This window comes from Trachypithecus francoisi, unplaced genomic scaffold (genome assembly GCF_009764315.1).
Source record: "Trachypithecus francoisi isolate TF-2019V2 unplaced genomic scaffold, Tfra_2.0 Contig00628, whole genome shotgun sequence".
Taxonomy (NCBI): domain Eukaryota; kingdom Metazoa; phylum Chordata; class Mammalia; order Primates; family Cercopithecidae; genus Trachypithecus; species Trachypithecus francoisi.
Window position 1 is genome coordinate 1 of NW_022680776.1, and position 17,900 is coordinate 17,900.

The 17,900-nt window shown below is 52.6% G+C and overlaps 1 protein-coding gene across 1 annotated transcript; it reads right to left on the minus strand.

Moving 5' to 3' along the window:
• On the minus strand, positions 1-16,858 carry LOC117087217 (granulocyte colony-stimulating factor receptor-like). The gene is made up of 17 exons (XM_033217162.1): positions 16,674-16,858; positions 15,376-15,438; positions 13,332-13,621; positions 9,626-9,922; positions 7,398-7,521; positions 7,069-7,256; positions 6,153-6,322; positions 5,875-6,028; positions 5,703-5,776; positions 5,053-5,266; positions 3,284-3,472; positions 2,789-2,890; positions 1,705-1,851; positions 1,453-1,593; positions 1,189-1,282; positions 861-942; positions 1-461 (listed from the first exon to the last, which is right to left on the minus strand). The coding sequence occupies exons 3-17, from the start codon at positions 13,393-13,395 to the stop codon at positions 192-194; spliced, it is 2,310 nt and encodes a 769-aa protein (XP_033073053.1). The 5' UTR covers positions 13,396-13,621; positions 15,376-15,438; positions 16,674-16,858; the 3' UTR covers positions 1-191.
• Between the last annotated feature and the right edge of the window lie 1,042 nt (positions 16,859-17,900).

The following is a 17,900-nucleotide window of genomic DNA, read 5'->3' on the forward strand; positions in this document are numbered from 1 at the left end:
AAGCTCTCCAGCCCTCCACCCCATGGACCGGATCCCCTGCAGGAGGGGGAAGTCGAGCAGTGGCCCAAAGACACAGTCGTCCTCCTGGCTTGGGGCTGGGGTTACCAGGGTCCCCAGGGGCTGGCCTGGAACCAGAGGTTCTCATAGGACTTGGGGCTGGGGGTGAGGCCCGCAAGAGGGGCTGAGTGGAGTCACAGCGGAGATAGTGCCCTGCCCTGGGCTTGTGGGGCTGCCCAGCAGCTGCCCGTAGAGGACCTGATCGCTGGTGCGGACTGGGATTGGGGCTGGGCGGAAGCTGCTCTTGGGTCCCCCTGGAGCACATAGGTCTGGACCAGAGTGGGGAGGCCACAGGTCTCTGAGCTGTTATGGGACTCCCAGGGCAGTGGCTTCTTCTCGTCCTCCTCCAGCACTGTGAGCTTGGTGATGGGTGGCATGCCGAGGCCGGGCAGCTGGAAGGCCTCCTGCACACAAGGATGTGGGGTGAGGGCATGGCTCCTTTCAGATGTCTGCCCAGCCACCATCCCTGTCTGGGTCCAGGCAGTTGTGGGGACATTCCTGCTGTTACTGCTGGAACACAAAGGGTTCCACTTGCAAAGCACTGGTATGTTCCTCACACATGCCTGACATATGCCATGCACCGTTCGGACTCAGCATGGTCAGTTTTTCCATATCACAGGGAGGTGACCGAGGCTTTGAGATGGACAGAGCTGGGATTCAAACTTGGGTCTGCTTCACTCCAAAGGGAGGGGATGTTGCCGGAAGTCACAGGAAGACCTGAGTATTTGGCTTCAGAAGGTGTCCCTTCACTGAGCCTGGGCTGACATCCCCACCTCATTTCCCTCTCCCTCCTGGATTCTCACCTCTTCCATGATAGTGGGCACCCAGGAGCCCAGGCTGCTGTGAGCTGGGTCTGGGACACTTGGCCAGAGGGGATTCTTCCTGCTGGAGAGGAGGGCAGGTGGAGGCTGGGTCAGACATACCCTCCAATCTTTTCATCCTTTGTCCCACCCATCCCATCTGAAGAGATGCAGCTGCCCTTAGTGCAGAGAAAAGAAGCTGGGGGCTGGGACTCTCAGACATGGGCCCCAAAGTTTGGGAAGGTTGGAAGGGACTTAGATGGGCCCACCTCGACCTGAGGTTCCCTGTGGGTGGGGGATGCAGGATCTCAGGTCTCTCAAAGGGACTCACCTGGGGCTGCAGCAGAGCCAGGCAGTTCCACAGAGGCAGGAGAGCAAGAGCAGGAGGCCGAACAGGCCCAGGAGGATATGTAGCTCGGATCCCTCTGCAGTGAGGGCAGAGCCGGAAGAAGTTAGAATGCATGTGGGGAAGGCTGGGTCTCCTCCCTCCGACCAGGGGATTCAAAGTCAGTCCCCATCTACTCTCAAAATCAGCATCCTTTGGGTGGGGTACCCTTCCAATAGCCATCTCTGCCCAGCCCTCGTCTCCCCTTACCTGGGATCAAGGTCATCAGGGTGAGGACTGTACCGTTGGTGGCCCCGGCCTGGCTGGCAGCCATGAGGTGAATGTGATACAGACTGGCGGGCTCCAGGCCATGGAGGACAAAGCCACGGGAAGAGGCATTCAGGATGGTGGCTGGGAGGGGTGTACGGTCAGCATAGGCCTGGATGCTGAAGCTGCCTCCATGGCAGCTGAGCACCCCCTCCCGGGCCTTCTGGGGCTGTGGGGAACTGAGGATAGACTCACAGAACGACTGGTTTTGAGTATTGGTCCAGAAGATGGTGTAGTGGGTAAGGGGGCTCTTCCCCAGCTCAGGGGGCTCAGGCACCCACTCCAGCTGTGCCCAGGTCTTGCCAATGTGCTTTAGATGCAGCTCTGGGGCATGGCAGGGGGCTGTGGGAAGAGAGAGGTGCGGGAGCTGAAGGGAGTGGGGCAGAGCAAGAGCCCGATTGGACTTCTTGTAGCTTCCCAGGCACTGTGGGGTGGGTGAGAAAAGAGTCCAAGGGAACTCATGCCAAGCCTCATTTTTCCAGGGATTTAATCCAGATTCCACCTACTGCTATTAAGTATCTGAGCCAGGATTTGAACCTGGCTCTGCTTGACTCTGGAGCCTCACTTTTCTGATTTCTACCAGGCCTGATTTCATCTGATTTACTCTCTGATTTCTGCCACTCACTCTCCAAATTTATGCCAGGTCCTCTGTCCAATTTCTTTTGCTTTTGTTTTTGAGACAGGGGCTCGCTCTGTCACCCAGGCTGGAGTACAGTGGTGCCATCTTGGCTCACTACAGCCTCGACCTCCTGGGCAATCCAATCCTCCCACCTCAGCCTCTCAAGTAGCTGGGGTTACAGGCACACACCACTGCACCCAGCTAATTTTTGGTTGATTGGCTGGTTGGTTGATTTATTTATTTATTTTTCTGTAGAGACAAGGTTGCATAGGCTGGTCTCAAACTCTTGAGCTCAGGGGATCTGCCTGCCCTGGCCTCTCAGAGTGTTAGGATTACAGGTGTGAGCCACTGCATCCGGCCCCTCTGTCCAATTTCTGTTACATATAACACTTTATTTTTGTCTGGGAAATGGATTGATTTTTGCCAGGTTTGCTCCTTGAATTGTGCCAACTCTCTACTCAATTTTTATCACAGCACCTGATTTCTGTCCAGCTGTAGGGATCCAGTGTTAGTTAAGCCAGGGGATTGGGAGAGATCCTCTCCAGGGCCGAAAGTATGGTAAGAAGGCAATGTTCCCTATACTGCTGATTGCTGGGGACCAGGCAGAGCCTTGGGAGAGAGAGGAGAGGATTCTGGAAAGGGGCCTGGTGGTTGACGAACCCATTTCTTGGGAGTAGGCATAGACATGCTGGGAGGGTCCCATGGCGTCCTGGTACAAGGGAGTCACAGTGATCTCATAGAGCTGAAAGGGCCTGATGTTCTCTGTAGAGAGAAAATGAGGTAGGCATTCCTGTTAGGGGCTAACTTGTGCTAATGATCAGGAGCTAGCCTCAGACCTCTAGTCAGGGCTAACCTGGTCTCATGATTCAGGGTTAACCTCTGCAATATCTTCTTTAGATCATTTGATGAGAATTAGGGAAGAAAAGTAGAAGAGAGAGCTAGAAGGGTGGCAGGGTCAGGGCTATAGAAAAAGGATCAGGTTAGACTAAGGAAGAACTTCCTGATTATGAGGATATGAAATGAGAACAGTGAAGGATCAAGAAAGGCTGGAGAATCCATGTCTCTTGGGCAGTTCAGGTTGCCCCATGCCTATTGTCAGACAAGCACTGCCTCCCTTTGTCCCTGGCCCTGCACGACTTTCCAGGCCAGGCTTACCCTGCAGCAGAAACCCTGTGGCGCTCCCATTCTGTTCCATCCTCCAGGTCTTGTTGCTATTGCTCGTGCTGGGGGTGCTCAGGCCCCACTCAATCACATAGCCCCGAGGCCATGGACTGGGGGGCTCCCAGCCCACCCAGAGGCTGTGAGGGTCTCGGGCCATGGCATAGAGTCTGGTCAGGGCTGGGCCTGGAGACAGGGTGGGAAATGGTGGAATGAAGGTGAAAAGAATGCAGGCCCTGGAGCCAGAAGCCTGGGTTCAAATCTTGGCTTTGCTACTTACAGGCCGGGTGACCTTTGGTAGGTCAACATCTGAGCCTCAGTTTCCTCATCTGTAAAGTGGAAATGATGATAAAAGTTCCTACCTCATAGGGTCTCAGTGCAGATTAAATGACTTGATGCACAAAACAAGCCCGGCACAGTGCCTGGCACAGAGTAGTTCTTGTTAGTGATAATAGCTAACACTCTCTGGTTCTTGGTATGTGTCAGGCGTAGTCCTTGATATATTTTATTTTAGTTTACTTTTTACTTTACCTTATTTTATCTTTATGTGGAGACTTGCTCTGTCACCCAAGCTAAAGTGCAGTGGCGCCATCTTGGCTCATTGCAACGTCTGCCTCCCTGGTTCAAGTGATTCTCCTGCCTCAGCCTCCCAAGTAGCTGAGATTATAGGCAACCGCCACCATGCCTGGCTAATTTTTGTATTTTTAGTAGAGATGGGGTTTCACTATGTTGGCCAGGCTGGTCTTGACCTCCTGACCTCAGGTGATCTGCCCACCTCAGCCTCCCAAAGTGCTGGGATTACAGGCATGAGCCACTGTACTGGACTCCTTGATATATTTTAATTCACTGAGTCCTCTAATAGTCATACCCAGGAAGTACTACTCTTGTTCCCATTTTATTAATGAGAAAACTGAGAGACACAGAGAAGTTAAGAAACTTATCTAAGATCGCACAGCTAGTAAGTGGGAATATTAGCTATGATTATTGTTATTGTGATTATTCGTCCCACCTGGCGAGGACCCATGTTTAGGGAAAGCAGTGGGTGGTGGCAGCTGATCTCCTGAGAATGAGCAATGAACTCATAGACCATGTTCCAGGTGGAAAAGCCTGGGGCTTTCTCTCTTGGCATTCTTGGCAGAAGGGGCTGTGTGTGTGTGTGTGAGAGAGAGAGCTTAACCTGGTTCTGGCTAATGAGAATAACAACAGCAAACACATGCAGAGCAGTTACTTTGTGCCAGGTACTTGTCTTAACTCATGTACACCCCACGGCACCCCTCAGTAGGTGCTGTTATCATCGCCATCTGCTAGATGTGTAAACAGAGGCTGGGGACGGGATGTAACTTGCTCAGGTCACACTGTTAGCAAGTGATAGGACTAGATTTTTTTTTTTTTTTTTTGAGATGGAGTCTCCTTCTGTTGCCCAGGCTAGAGTGCAATGGTGCAATCTCAGCTTGTTGTAACTTCCGCCTCCCAGGTTCAAGCAATTCTCCTGCCTCAGCCTCCCGAGTAGCTGGGATGACAGGTGCCCGCCACCATGCCTGGCTAATTTTTGTATTTTTAGTAGAGATGGGGTTTCACCATGTTGGCCAGGCTGGTCTTGAACTCCTGACCTCAGATGATCTGCCTACCTCAGCCTTCCAAAGTGCTGGGATTATAGGTGTGAGCCACCGCCCCCGGCTAAGGGGACTAGATTTGAACCCAGGCAGTCTAGCCTTCGAATTGGTGTGCTTGACCTCTGTGTTCTTCTGGCCGCCAGCCCCCTTTACCTCTGCTCTCTGAGAAGACCACCGGGGTGGGACGGGAGGTCCCGGCTGAGTTATAGGCCACAAGGGCCACCTCCTGGGCTTCTGAAGGCAGGGGGAAGGTGCAGCTGAGCTCTGTGGTGTTGCAGAGGGGCAGGATGGCCCCAGCCTGGCTTGAGGGTCTCCAAGAAACCACATAACCTTGGATCTGTCCGCTGTCTTCCTCCAGGGGCACTGGCTGCGGGGCACAGGAGGAAAAAGAGAAGGGGATGTGCAGCTCATCTTGAGTCAAGGAGAGCCTCTAGGTGGGGTGGATGGATCATCCGAACGGAGCCTCCCCAGGCTGGGGCCAGGCTTCTCATCCCCCTCCCCTTTTCCCTCTGTTCCCTTGTGCTAGGTTCTAGGAAGGAGGGCAGGAAGAAACCAGAGGACAGGAAGAAACAAGTCGGTGCACACAGCAGGCTCTTAACTATTCACTGAAGTACCCTGTGACCTGCGTTGTGGTCTCTCCAAAAGCTAACTCAGCTCCCTAGGCACATGCAAATTGCATGCAAATCACATATAAATGCATCCACGCCTCCCAGACCTGTTGCAGTCCTAAGCCTCGGTTTGCAGGGGCCTGTTTGGATTGGAGGAGGTGTCGAGGTGGAGGGATGGCCTTCAGAGGGAGTCACCTTCCAGAACAGCTGCACTGTCCTGGGGTCCAGCTGCCTCTGCCGCCACCATGTGTTCAGTCTGACAGTGGGGGCTGTGGATGGAACAAGAAGAGGGGGTGCCAGTTGGGGAAGGCCCTGAAGCCTGGACTGGATACTGATGGCTGCTGCCAGCCTCTCATCACCTCCTTACCCCGTTCAGTAGTTCTCAGCTCCAGGCTGGGACTCCAGTCGCTCCAGTGGCCAGGCAGGGGCCAGCGGATGCAGCGTATCTGCAGGGTGTAAGCCGTGGCTGGGAGGAGCCCACAGAGCTCATACCGAAGGGCCTCCAACGGCAGGGGGCCCACCTGGTTGGGGGCGGACATGACTATGAGCCTTGGATGGCTGGGTCATTCTAGGGCCAGCTGAAGCCCAACTTACCCTACCCCCTGCCCCCCCACCTCAGGCTCTCCAGGTTGCCCTCTGCCTCACCAGTGTCCAGCTGGCTTCTCCACTCTGCGGCTTATGGCGCAGCTCACACTTCTGATTTATGTGCAGGGCTGGCTGCCATGGCTCCCAGCACAACTGTAGGCAGCCTGCCTGGGGAGGGGCCGCTTCAGGGCTGGGGTCCATGGTCCGCAGCATGGGGGGCTCCAGTTTCACTGCAAGGAGTGGGACTGTCAGAAAGTCTCCCTGCCCCACCCTAGAGGGCTCTGTTTTAGCTCCCTCTTGTCTCCCTGTCTGCAGTTCACCATCTGTCCACGTTGCTAATGGCCGGTTTCTGTGGTTCCTCTTTCTGTGTGTTTGTTTCTCTCTAGGTGTCTGTTTCTGCTCTTGCCCCAGGGCTTTTGCACTGATTGTTACTTCTGCTTGAAATGTTTTCCCTCCAGATATCCAGCAGCTTGCTCCCTCGTTTCCTTCAAGAATCTGCTCAATTGTCACCCTCTTAGTGAGGCCTTTATTGACAAGCCTATTGAAATAGCCAGTGCTCCCCTTCCCCTCTCTCTCGATGCCCTTCCCCTCCTTTAATTTCTCCTTTCTGCTTATTGCCATCTGAAATTCTATCTTATTTTTTCCCCCACTGGACTCTAACATTCTGAGGGCAGGATTTTTGATGCTTTGTATCCCCAGTACCTAGGGCAGTGCCTAACACGTAGTGGGTGCTTCAGGAAACGCGCTGAAAGCATGACTGAATGTGCCTCCTTGCCTCTGTGTCTTCCTGTCTCTGGGTCTGTGTCACCATTTCTCTGTCTCCAGCTGCACCTCTCTTTGTCTCCGTCCCTCTCCTCTGCCTCTGTCTCTAGGTCTTCCAGTGTCGTCTTGTCTGTTGCTGGTTCTGTGTTTCCCTCTCCCTTTCTCTCAGTGTCTGCCCATTTTGGGGACCCCCTCCCTCCCCTGCATCACCCACCAACGTCCATGGGCTGAAGGCACAGTTGTGGGGACATGCTGGTCCCCAGCGCATTCTCCGCCTGCACCCAGATGCCCATATTCTGGTACAACAGCAGGTGTCTGCGTGGGATGGAGCAGTGGCTCTGCCCGTCCTCGGGCACGCAGTCCAGGATGGAGTCCCCTTGGGTCTGACAGTTGCCCCGGCTCCTGCCAATAGTCCAGGCTTGGGTGCCAAGCAGAGGAAGAAAGCGAGGCTCCCTTCTCCCTCCCAGAGGTGTGCCCAACATCCTACCCATGCCCCATCCCAGAATCCAAAGGGAGGTGACCAGGGTGGGGGCCCCTCCTCACTTGAAGCTCTTCAGAGTGAAGCTGGTGGGTAGGTGGGTCTCAGGTCCTGGCTCCCACTGGCAGATGAGGCTGCTGGTTGTGAGGTTCATGAGGCAGGAGAGGTTGCGGGGTATGGCTGGAGGGTCTGCATGTGGGTGGGAAGAGTGTGAGGGCTTTGGGTGGGACCACTCAGAAAGCACCCTCTGGGACTAGCTGGCCGTGTTGCCTTGCCCTGGCTTGGTTCCTCTGTTGTCACCTTTTCTGTCCCCCTGTCTCCAGGCAGAGTGGCTCTGGAAGGGCAGCCCTGGGGGAAGCTAAGTCGCAGGCATGTACAGGGGCAAGCCTCACAGACCCCCAGCAGCCCAGTGGTGGCCCACTTCCAAGTCTCCCAACTCCAGACGCTTTGTCAATGACAGTGTAGTGTTTGGGTTTTCATCCTGGTCCTGCCATTCATTAGCCCTGTGATCCTGAAGTTATTTAACTGCTCTGTGCCTCAGCATCCTCATCTGTAAAATGGGGATAATGGTAAAATCCCACCCCTAGTGTTATCATGAGGGCTAAATGACTCACTCTACATGAAGTGCTCAGAACAGTGCCTGACATACAGGAAATGCTACATAAGTTTTAGCAGTGGCCATTACTGATGCTTTTTTTTTTTTTTGAGGCGGAGTCTTGATCTGTCGCCCAGGCTGGAGTGCAGTGGCCGGATCTTGGCTCACTGCAAACTCCACCTCCCGGGTTCACGCCATTCTCCTGCCTCAGCCTCCCGAGTAGCTGAGACTACAGGCGCCTGCCACCTCGTCCGGCTAGTTTTTTGTATTTTTTTAGTAGAGACGAGGTTTCACCGTGTTAGCCAGGATGGTCTCGATGTCCTGACCTCGTGATTCGCCCGTCTCGGCCTCCCAAAGTGCTGGGATTACAGGCTTGAGCCACCGCGCCCGGCCCTTTTTTTTTTTTTTTTTTTTTTTTTGAGACAGAGTCTCACTCTGTGGCCCAGGCTGGAGTGCAGTGGCGCGATCTCGGCTCGCTCGGCTAATTTTTGTATTTTTAGTAGAGACAGGGTTTCTACACGTTGGCCAGGCTGGTCTCAAACTCCTGACCTCAAATGATCCACCCACCACAGGCTCCCACAGTGCTGGGATTACAGGTGTGAGCCACTGTGCCCGGCCCATTACTGATTCTTAAACAAGAACCTTGGTCTTTGTTTTTTCCTTATGCCTCAACTTGGCACAAACTCCATCTTGCTCAGTTTGAAAGGAAGTTTGAAACGGGGGTGGGGGAGAAGCCGGGGACAAGCCCAGATGGTAGAGAATGTTCTCCCTGGAGACACCCTCTGATGGCTGAGGACTTGCGCTATGTAGAGTAGTGGTCACCACACTGGCTTTAAAGCCACACTGCCTCCATCCTTATTAATGTGTGACAAGGGCAAGTCATGTACCCTCCCTGACCCTCAGTTTCCTCATCTGCAAAGTGAGGCTACACAGTAGTACCAACTTGTACTACTGTTACCTGATATCATGCCCATAAAGTGCTTATTAGATAAGAGCTCAATAGGTAGTATTCTTTTGTTTTTTGACACCAATTTTCACTTTTGTTGCCCAGGCTGGAGTGCAGTGGCGTGATCTCGGCTCATTGCAACCTCCACTTCCTGGGTTCGAGCAATTCTCCTGCCTCAGCCTCCCGAGTAGCTGGGATTACAGGCGCCGCCACCATGCCCAGCTAATTTTTGTATTTTTAGTTTCACCATGTTGGCCAGGCTGGTCACAAACTCCTGACCTCAGGTGATCCGCCTGCCTTGGCCTCCCAAAGTGCTGGAATTACAGGCGTGAGCCACCGCGCCCGGCCGGTAATATTTTTTTTTTTTTTTTTTTTTTTTTTTGAGACGGAGTCTTGCTCTATCGCCCAGGCTGGAGTGCAGTGACCGGATCTCAGCTTACTGCAAGCTCTGCCTCCCGGGTTTACGCCATTCTCCTGCCTCAGCCTCCCGAGTAGCTGGGACTACATTAGCTGGGACTACAGGCGCCCGCCACCTCGCCCGGTTTTTTAATTTTTTTGTACTTTTTAGTAGAGACGGGGTTTCACTGTGTTAGTCAGGATGGTCTCGATCTCCTGACCTCGTAATCCGCCCATCTCGGCCTCCCAAAGTGCTGGGATTACAGGCTTGAGCCACCGGGCCCGGCCTAATATTCTTATTAGTATTGGCAGGAGGGTGTTGGAGGCAGAGTAGTTGGATGGCTGGAGGGACTTACAGCCTGCACGCAGCTCAACCTGGTCCAGGATCTGCAGGCTGTTGCCCCAGTTCAGGCAGCAGGAGAGAAAGGCCCGAGTGTGGTTGACGTGGGGCAGGGTGATGGTAGATTGCTGGGTCCCATCAGACAGACGCTGCTGCCTGCCCCCGGGCTGAAGCTCTGCTCCCAGTCTCCACAGAATCTGTGGCTCCAGGTCCAGATGGCTGCAGTTCTGCTTGATGATGCAGGAGGCTGTGATGGGATCCCCCAGGTGGACAATGGGGGCTGAGACACTGACGTGCCCGCACTCCTCCAGACCTGGGGTGGAAGAGAATGGGCCAGGAACGACTCCTCTGCCTAGCAGAGCTGGGCTATAATCTAGGTCTTTGTACTCCTAGACTCAGGGCCCTCACCTTCCTTTCTCACCCTTCAAGACATGGGGGCTGGAAATGGAAGGATGTGGACGGAGACTTCGAGAGGCTATGGAGGTAAGACAGAGATAGTGCTGTGCCACTAACTGTTTATCAGCCAGCTTGGCAGAGAAAAGCAGACCCTGGTTTGTAGCGTGTGCCTTTCCATGGTGTAAATACTCTCACTGTAGCTGATTTCAGCCTATTGAAGTGACATCATTGATCGGGGAGTTGGAAGAGATGTTCCCAATTAGTGTTTGCAAGCCAGCACCAGCACACCACCAGATGGAGACTGTTAACTCCCCATTGCCCTCCCCGAGGATGGTGCAAGCAGTGAGTAGAGTGATAAGACCCATAACCACAGCAATCTTTTCACAATTCAAATCTGATTCTGCTACCCCATCTCCATCGCAGCACTTCAATGGCACATTATTGCTCTGAAAGGCAGTATGGTGTGATGGATGAGTGTGGATGTTGGGACTAGACTGCCTCGGTTTAAATTCTGGTTCTATTGCTTATTAATTACATGATCCTGGTATATTTCTGAGATTTTCTGTGCCTCAGTTTTCTCATCTGTAAAATGGGGATAAAAATCATCCCTACCTTAGTGTTGCTGGAAGGATTGCATGCGATAACATATGGAAGGCATTTAGACCGGTGTCTGGCATGTGAGTATGTGCTGCCATCATTAGGATAAAGACTCAAATCCTTCACCTAGCTCTTGTGGCCTGGCCCCTGCCTGACCCTCTCAGTTCCAGCTTGTACCGGTCTCTCAGCTCCAGCCATTCTGGCTCATTCTTGCTATTCTTTGAAAACTCCATAATCTTTCTAATCTCTGGATCTTTGCACCTGCTGTGTGTTTTTGTTTTGTTTTGGTTTGGTTTTCTTTTTCTTTTTTTTCTTCAAGGTCTTGCTGTGTCACTCAGGCTGGAGTGAAGTGGCACAATCATGGCTCACTGCACCCTTGACCTCCTAGGCTCAAGTGATCCACCTCAGCCTCCTGAGTAGCTGGGACTACAGGTTCATGCCAGCATACCTTGCTAATTTTTTGATTTTGGTTTTTTTTTTGTGTGTGTAGAGATGAGGTTTCACTATGTTGGCCAGGCTAATCTTAAACTCCTGGGCTTAAGCAGTCCTCCTGCCTCAGCCTCCCAAAGTGCTGGGACTACAGATGTGACCCTCTGTGCCCAGCCTGCTGTTCTTTTTGGAGGGACTCTTCTTTCTCTCTCCCACCCCTGTTTCACCTGGTTAATGCTTAGGCATCTTGAAGAAACCAGGCCAGGCACTAACGAACTGGAGGAGGCCAAGGTCCCTGTACTTCCTCAAAGCTCTTATTATCCTTCATAATTATAGAGTCTTATGATTATTTACTTATCTATCACTCCAGCTAGACTATAATTCTGTGAGGCCAGCAGACCTTGGCTGTTTGCTTATTACTGTATTCCCAGTGCCTAGTACAGAGTAGGACCTTCGTGAATATTTATTATTATTATTTTGAGATGGAGTTTTGCTCTGTCACCCAGGCTGGAGTGCAGTGGCGCAATCTCAGCTCACTGCAACCTCTGCCTCCTGGGTTCAAGCGATTCTCCTGCCTCAGCCTCCCAAGTAGCTGGGGCTACAGGCACGCACCATCATGCCCGGCTAAGGTTTTTTTTGTATTTTTAGTAGAGATGGGGTTTCACCATGCTGGCCAGGCTGGTCTTGATCTCATGACCTTGTGATCCACCTCCTCAGCCTCCCAAAGTGCTGGAATTACAGGTGTGAGCCACCGCACCGGTCGATGAATTTTTTTGATAAATAAATGAACAAATAAAGATACACTTTGCCTGCAATGCTTTCTGTCCTCTCTCAGGTTTTCTTAGGCCTGTTTTACTGATGGGGATGTGAAGACCCTGAGAGGAGAAGCAGTTTGCCCAGGGTCACAGAACAAGTTCATGATTCTCAGCAAAGGGCTTCTACTGCTTCACAGACTCAGGATTTCAGGCTGGAAGGAAATTTACCAGGTTGTTTGCTTCAAAACTCTACCTGATGCTCTGCCCTCTACAGCAGAGCTTGAGTGGCCTTTTTTGTATGGCCTAACAACTAAGAATGTTCCTTACATTTTTAAAGAGTTAAAAACAAACAAAACAAAAACCAAATAAAAACATGCAACAGGCCTGGGCGCTGTGGCTCACGCCTGTAATCCCAGCACTTTGGGAGGCCGAGGTGGGCGGATCACCTGAGGTCAGAAGTTTGAGACCAGCCTGGCCAACATGGTGAAACCCCGTTTCTACTAAAAATACAAAAATAAGCCGGGCCTGGTGGCAGGCGCCTGTAATCCCAGCTATTTGGAGACTGAGGCAGGAGAATCACTTGAACCCGGCAGGCAGAGGTTGCAGTGAGCCGAGATTGCACTACTGTACTTCAGCCTGGGCAACAGAGTGAGACTCCGTCTCAAAAAAACAAACAAACAAAAAACCTGAAAAAACAGAAACATGCAATAGGCAGGGCATGGCAGCTCATGCTTGTAATCCCCATCCTTTGGGAGGTCAGGGCAGGTGGATTACTGGAACCCAGGAGTTCGAGACCAGCATGGCAAAATTACGTCTCTACAAAAAATACAAAAACATTAGCTGGGTGTAGTGGCATGCCCTGTACTACCTTGGAGGCTGAGGCGGGATGATCACTTGAGCCCAGGAGGTTGAGGCTGCAGTGAGCTGTGATTGTGCCACTGCACTCCAGCCTGGGCAACAGAGGCAGACCCTGTCTCAAAAACAAACAAACAAACAAACAAGGAACAGAGAGAGTATGTGGCCTGCAAAGCCTAAACATTACTGTCAGACAAAGTTTGCCAACCCCTGCTGCACAGCATCTTTGTCAATCCTGGCTTCAGCTTGCATACCTCTGGGGATGAGAAGTTCTCTACCTCTCAAGACAGAGTTTCCATAGTTGGTACCAAGCCCTGCCTGGGCTTCTTTATTTCAGGATGAAACCTGTCCCCTTGTAGCTTCTGTCCTGATCCCTTTGCTGCCCACCAAGGCTACATAGGACCCATGGGTTCCTTCTGACAGCTTGGTAGAGATTTGTGGACAAGATCTGCGCCCCACTGGCCTTTTCCAGGATGACAGCCCGGGTCATCTCACCATTCCTCTTGGGTGGTGGTTTGCCTGTGGAAGTCTGTGGGTGGGATGCCAGCTACCCCATATCTGTGGCTCAGTCTTGAGTCTTTTGGGATTCTCTGGGAATCCCAGGAGCCATGTGGCAGTGCAAGAAAATTCCCAATATCTCTCCTTGTAACTTCCCCTCACCACTGCACCCTCATCCTTGGCCATACTCACTTCCGGGGAGCAGCAGGATGATCAAGGCAGCCCAAGTCAGGCTGCAGGTTCTCAGCCTTGCCATAGTGCCAACTTGATGTTCACCTGGAGGCAGGAGGTTTGTTTAAGACCATGGGCTTTGGAGTCAGAGCTGATCTTAATCCTTGTCTGTCACTGTGCAGCTTTGACTAGGTTGCTTGACTTCTCTGAGCCTTAGTTTCTTTGCAAAATGGAAGTAACAGCAGCCTATACTTCATGGGACTTTGAGAGGAAGACACAAAATGATGCAAGTCAAGGGCTTTGCACAGTGCCTGGAACATAGGAAATGACAGTGACAGCCACTGTTATTATACTTGCCTTCCAGGAAAGAGCAGGGAAAGGAGCAGTGAGGAACAGCATTCTTCACCCTTCCCAGCTATCTAAGCTGGGCTCCCCTCAGAGAGCAGAACCTGAGATGAGGAATTGCATGCTGGTAGTTTATTTTGAGAAGATCCTAGCAGCAGATAAGGAGAGGATGAAATGGGGAGAATGAAACAGGGACAGAGAGAAAGCCAACACAAAGTTACATCATATGTTGGTCACCTCTGTGGACAACTGGGGCTCTATCCTGCTGGAACCTTCCCAAGAGCCATGTAGAACACTTCTCAGAGCTGTCCACCGGAGAGTCAATTTATCCCTTGGATGGGAGGGAAGATGGGAAGATTTACCCACTGACTCCTGCCCCCATTGGTCAAGGAATGCCTCTTGGGGTGTTCACTCCCTGCACATCCAGGTTGGGCATGCATGAGTACTAGGCAGGTTCTCCTGGGGAAACCATGCCAGTGTTGTCAGGGACACTCCCTGGATGAAAGGGAGAACTCTATGGAGCAGCGGAGGCAAGGGGCTGTCAGGTTACACCTGCAGGAAGCTGGCTGCCTCAGCCATATGGGCCTGAGAGAATATCAAGTGGGGCACCCGACAGGTCCAGTATGCCCCCACTTCTGGGCACAGACCTCTGGTGGCCTTCTGGGGTCAGACATCATATGGTCGCGGCCATAGCACCTGGATGGAAGGTGCCTTGGCTCCAGTCTTAGGAAGTATGCAGAGGTTTCTACCACTTGGGTAGGTATCCAGCCTCATCTTCACCCTGCTCCCATTGGGATCTTGGGGCCAACACCTGATCCTCCAGCATGAGTTGGTGCTCTTGGTGGCAGATTAGTGGGAATTGCTGGTCAACTTGCATGTCCATATCTGGACACATACATGCAGGTAGTGTCCCAGCAGGTCCCTCGTGCTCAGCAGGGAGAAAGGTAGGAGAATCCTTTTCTCTCCCTCCCAGACAGAGGTGTGGATAAGAACTGCCCAGATACCCAAGGCTGTTCTTGCTCTCAGGGGCCTTACCCAAACCCCCAGTCTATTAGTGTATATTGCAGTATTGGAATACCCAGTGACTGCTAGCCTGTAAGTCTCCTTTGTGCAAATCAGAAAGAAAACACCTCATCCGCAGGACGGGTGCAGCACCACACTAGGACCTGGCAACTAGGGAACAGCCTGGATTCAGCTTTAGTTACTCCTCAGTTTTGTGCAGTGAGAGACCTGTACAACTATCCCGAGCATCTGTCTACCCGTCAGTGGTTGGTAACCTTCTTACTACAGCATACCAGTTTGATTATCCATCCCCCTCAACACTGGTCAGGGAAGATTTAGCCTCCAAGGCCCAGATTTTGGGACACTGGTTTTCATCTCCATGTGCTTTTGATCATATCCAGCCCTGTTGCCCTAGCCAGGGTCAGCTTCAGGCCTAGCCTATGCCCTGTGCAGTACCACCATATCCACCCCCACTGGCTCCTGTCCAGAGTACACAATCTAACCCCAAGAGGCCCCGGCATCCTCCCCCTGGGTGCTGGGTGTTGGCCTGCTTGGCCTCAGTCCCTGGTCCTCCACTGCAGCCCTAGATATCCCCCCGCCTGGTTGAGCGGGCCTAGGGCCTGTTGAGTCTCACTCTCTGAGGGGATGATATACAGAGAGCTTTGGAGCCCAGCTCAGATTCAGGTCACCTGACTTGATCTCCAGCTCTGCCACTTACCAGCTGCTTTGTGACCTTGGACAAGTTACTTCACCTTTCCAAGCCGAGCCTCAGTTTCCCCATCTGTGGAAAAGAAAGAACATTAGCACTCACTCCTCAGGGTTGTTGTGAGGATGAAATGAGATGATTATGGTAAAGGCACCTAGCACTGTGCCTGGCATGGAGTTGGCACTCAGCAACCATAGGTTATTTTCACGAGCCAGAAAACGGGTCAGCAGCTCATGGAATCCAGCACAGTTCAGTTCTCGCCTCACCTCTGCCTTCCTCACAGCCTGTGTGGTCACACCTCCGAGCTCTGCCACCTTGCTTTTGTCTGTGCCACACTGCACAGTTCCAAAGCCCCATTTCTGGATCCCCTCTTCCTAGCTCCCTGGCCCCCTGGCCCTCCCGTCACTGGCCATGTCCGCTGGGCCCTGCAGGTGCTCGCTCTGCGGCTCAGCACACCTTGATGCCTCCTGGGCGGGCTGCCCTTGCATCCCCTCTTTCTGTTTCTCCCTCATCACACTCAACCCTCCCCCTCACACTGTCTTCCCCATTTCACACCCCTGGCCCCCTTGCTGTTTCTACTCTCACCGTGGGAAGGTGGGGAGGGAGGAGGGGGCTGGGAATAAACAGAGGGGAGAGGCCTTTCCAGATGTGCTGCAGATAAAGAGAGAGAGAGATACAAAGAGTGGCAGTGTGAGGAGGTGACTGAAATCCGCACAGACCAAAATGACAGAGACCCACCAAGAGGACGATTGAGGCCAGAGAGATGTCGAGAGACACAGAAAAAGGGCCCGATGTACGCTGACCCAGAGAGTGGGGGGCACTCGGAGGTCCGGAGCCTAGGAAGCGGTCTGTTACCAAGAGTTTAAGATTCAAGAGATAGCAGGAAATATGCAAGACAGAGAAACTCAGAGAAATAACAAGCCAGAGAGAAGCTGAGGAGGAAAGATGGAAACAGAGAGTGAAATAGAGACCCAGACGGGGAGGGGTTGCGCGGCTGGAACTCAGACACACGTCCTGAGAGGCAGAGGCATGGGGAGGGGAGAATGATTATGCCTGTCCCCAGCCCAGCTCAGTGTCCTCAAGGAGCTACTTGGATGTGAGTGACTTCCCTGGTGCAATACCCCCCAAAGTAGGGGCATCCTGTGAAAAGAGATTCACTGTCCAGGGCTGGGGTTCCAAAGGATGAATCCTTGGCCCTAGGCCTAGGACCCCGGACATGAACACTTGGCAGAGCTGCGGGGAGTGGCCCCAGGTTTCCAGCTCTCCATCAAGCCCAAGGCTCAGCCCCTCTCTAGGGATCCCCTACTCACGTTGGAGCCTCTGGCCCGGCCCCTGCTTGATCTCCTTGGTTTCTCTTCTCATCAAAAGAAGTTCCTGAAACCAGCTGCAGTCCAGCTTCTCTCCCCGAGCTCTGTCGTTAATGGCTCGGCCTCTGACAGGCCCGGGGGCTGGGGATTGCAACACCTTCCGAGCCTCCCTCCTGCCCTCCCTTGCGCCTTCGAGGGCACAGGCAGCCCCTTCCTCCCAGGAAGGAGCCTGTGAGGGAAGCTGGTGAGGCCCGGGCAGCCTTCCTGCCTTGGGGGTCTTAAAGGGCTGGGGAATGTGGCAACGATGTCCCCCTCCCCTGCCTCCGGATTTCCTGAGCTCGAAGCTTTGAGGCTGGGCAGGGCCCAGGCTCCCATCTGGCTGGGTTCCATCCCTATGCCCCCCACCCTCGGGGAGCTTCACTTGGAGGCAGACCCTGCCTGGAAGGCTCACCCGGCCCCAAGCCTCTTTTCAGCTCTAGCCTTGGGGCGCACGTCTTCACAGTACTCAGAAGGGTGTGTTCCAGGTTCCACGGAATTTTATAACCCAATACTCACTGCTCCCCTCTTCATTACGTATTCTGCACATTGCCCATAGACCAGGCAGATGGAGAAACAGGAATTCTGGGGGCAAGACAGGAGGTTGTTCTGGTGAGGCACGGGGTCCTCATATGTTCACTAAAAATTAGTAATGTTTACCCACAATGGTTCTGCAACACTGAACATTTTGTAATTGAGTGAAATAGACTGCATTTTATGTCTTTTATTGGTCTGTATTCATGATTCCTCTGCAACTACAAACAATTTTCCTTGCATTTTCTAAGAAAGGTTCAAATTGCTCATAGTTTATTGGATTCATAACCCAAAAAAGGTTAGGTACCAACAGACCAGCAGACTGTCCTTAACATATAATCATTTTTCGGGGTCTGGGTCTGGTGTGATGCTGCAGACCAGGGCTGCAGTTCTAGTTCCAGGTCAAATGACCTGACCGCCCGCTGCAGCCCTCCCAAGATACCCCACAGGCTCTGCCCACTCAGTGAGTCCCATGGACTGTCTTCTTTCAAAATATAACCAGAATCCTGGGTATTCACTGTAAAGTTCAAGTTGGCTCTACGTTCAAATATTTTTATGATAATATATTGAAAATACAAATATAACTGAAGCCAATACTAGCTAGCTCCCAGCTACCCTCATCTTTTGCCTAGATCATCGCAATAGCCCCCTCCGCTCTCC

Excerpts from the sequence above, each read along its gene's own strand:
- LOC117087217 (XM_033217162.1), bottom strand. The coding sequence starts at position 13,395 with ATGGCAAGGCTGAGAACCTGCAGCCTGACTTGGGCTGCCTTGATCATC. Across the intron at positions 6,029-6,152 it reads GAGAAGCCAGCTGGACACTG|GTGGGCCCCCTGCCGTTGGA; the intron begins GTGAGGCAGAGG and ends GCCCCCAACCAG. Across the intron at positions 1,283-1,452 it reads CCTGATGACCTTGATCCCAG|AGGGATCCGAGCTACATATC; the intron begins GTAAGGGGAGAC and ends CCCTCACTGCAG.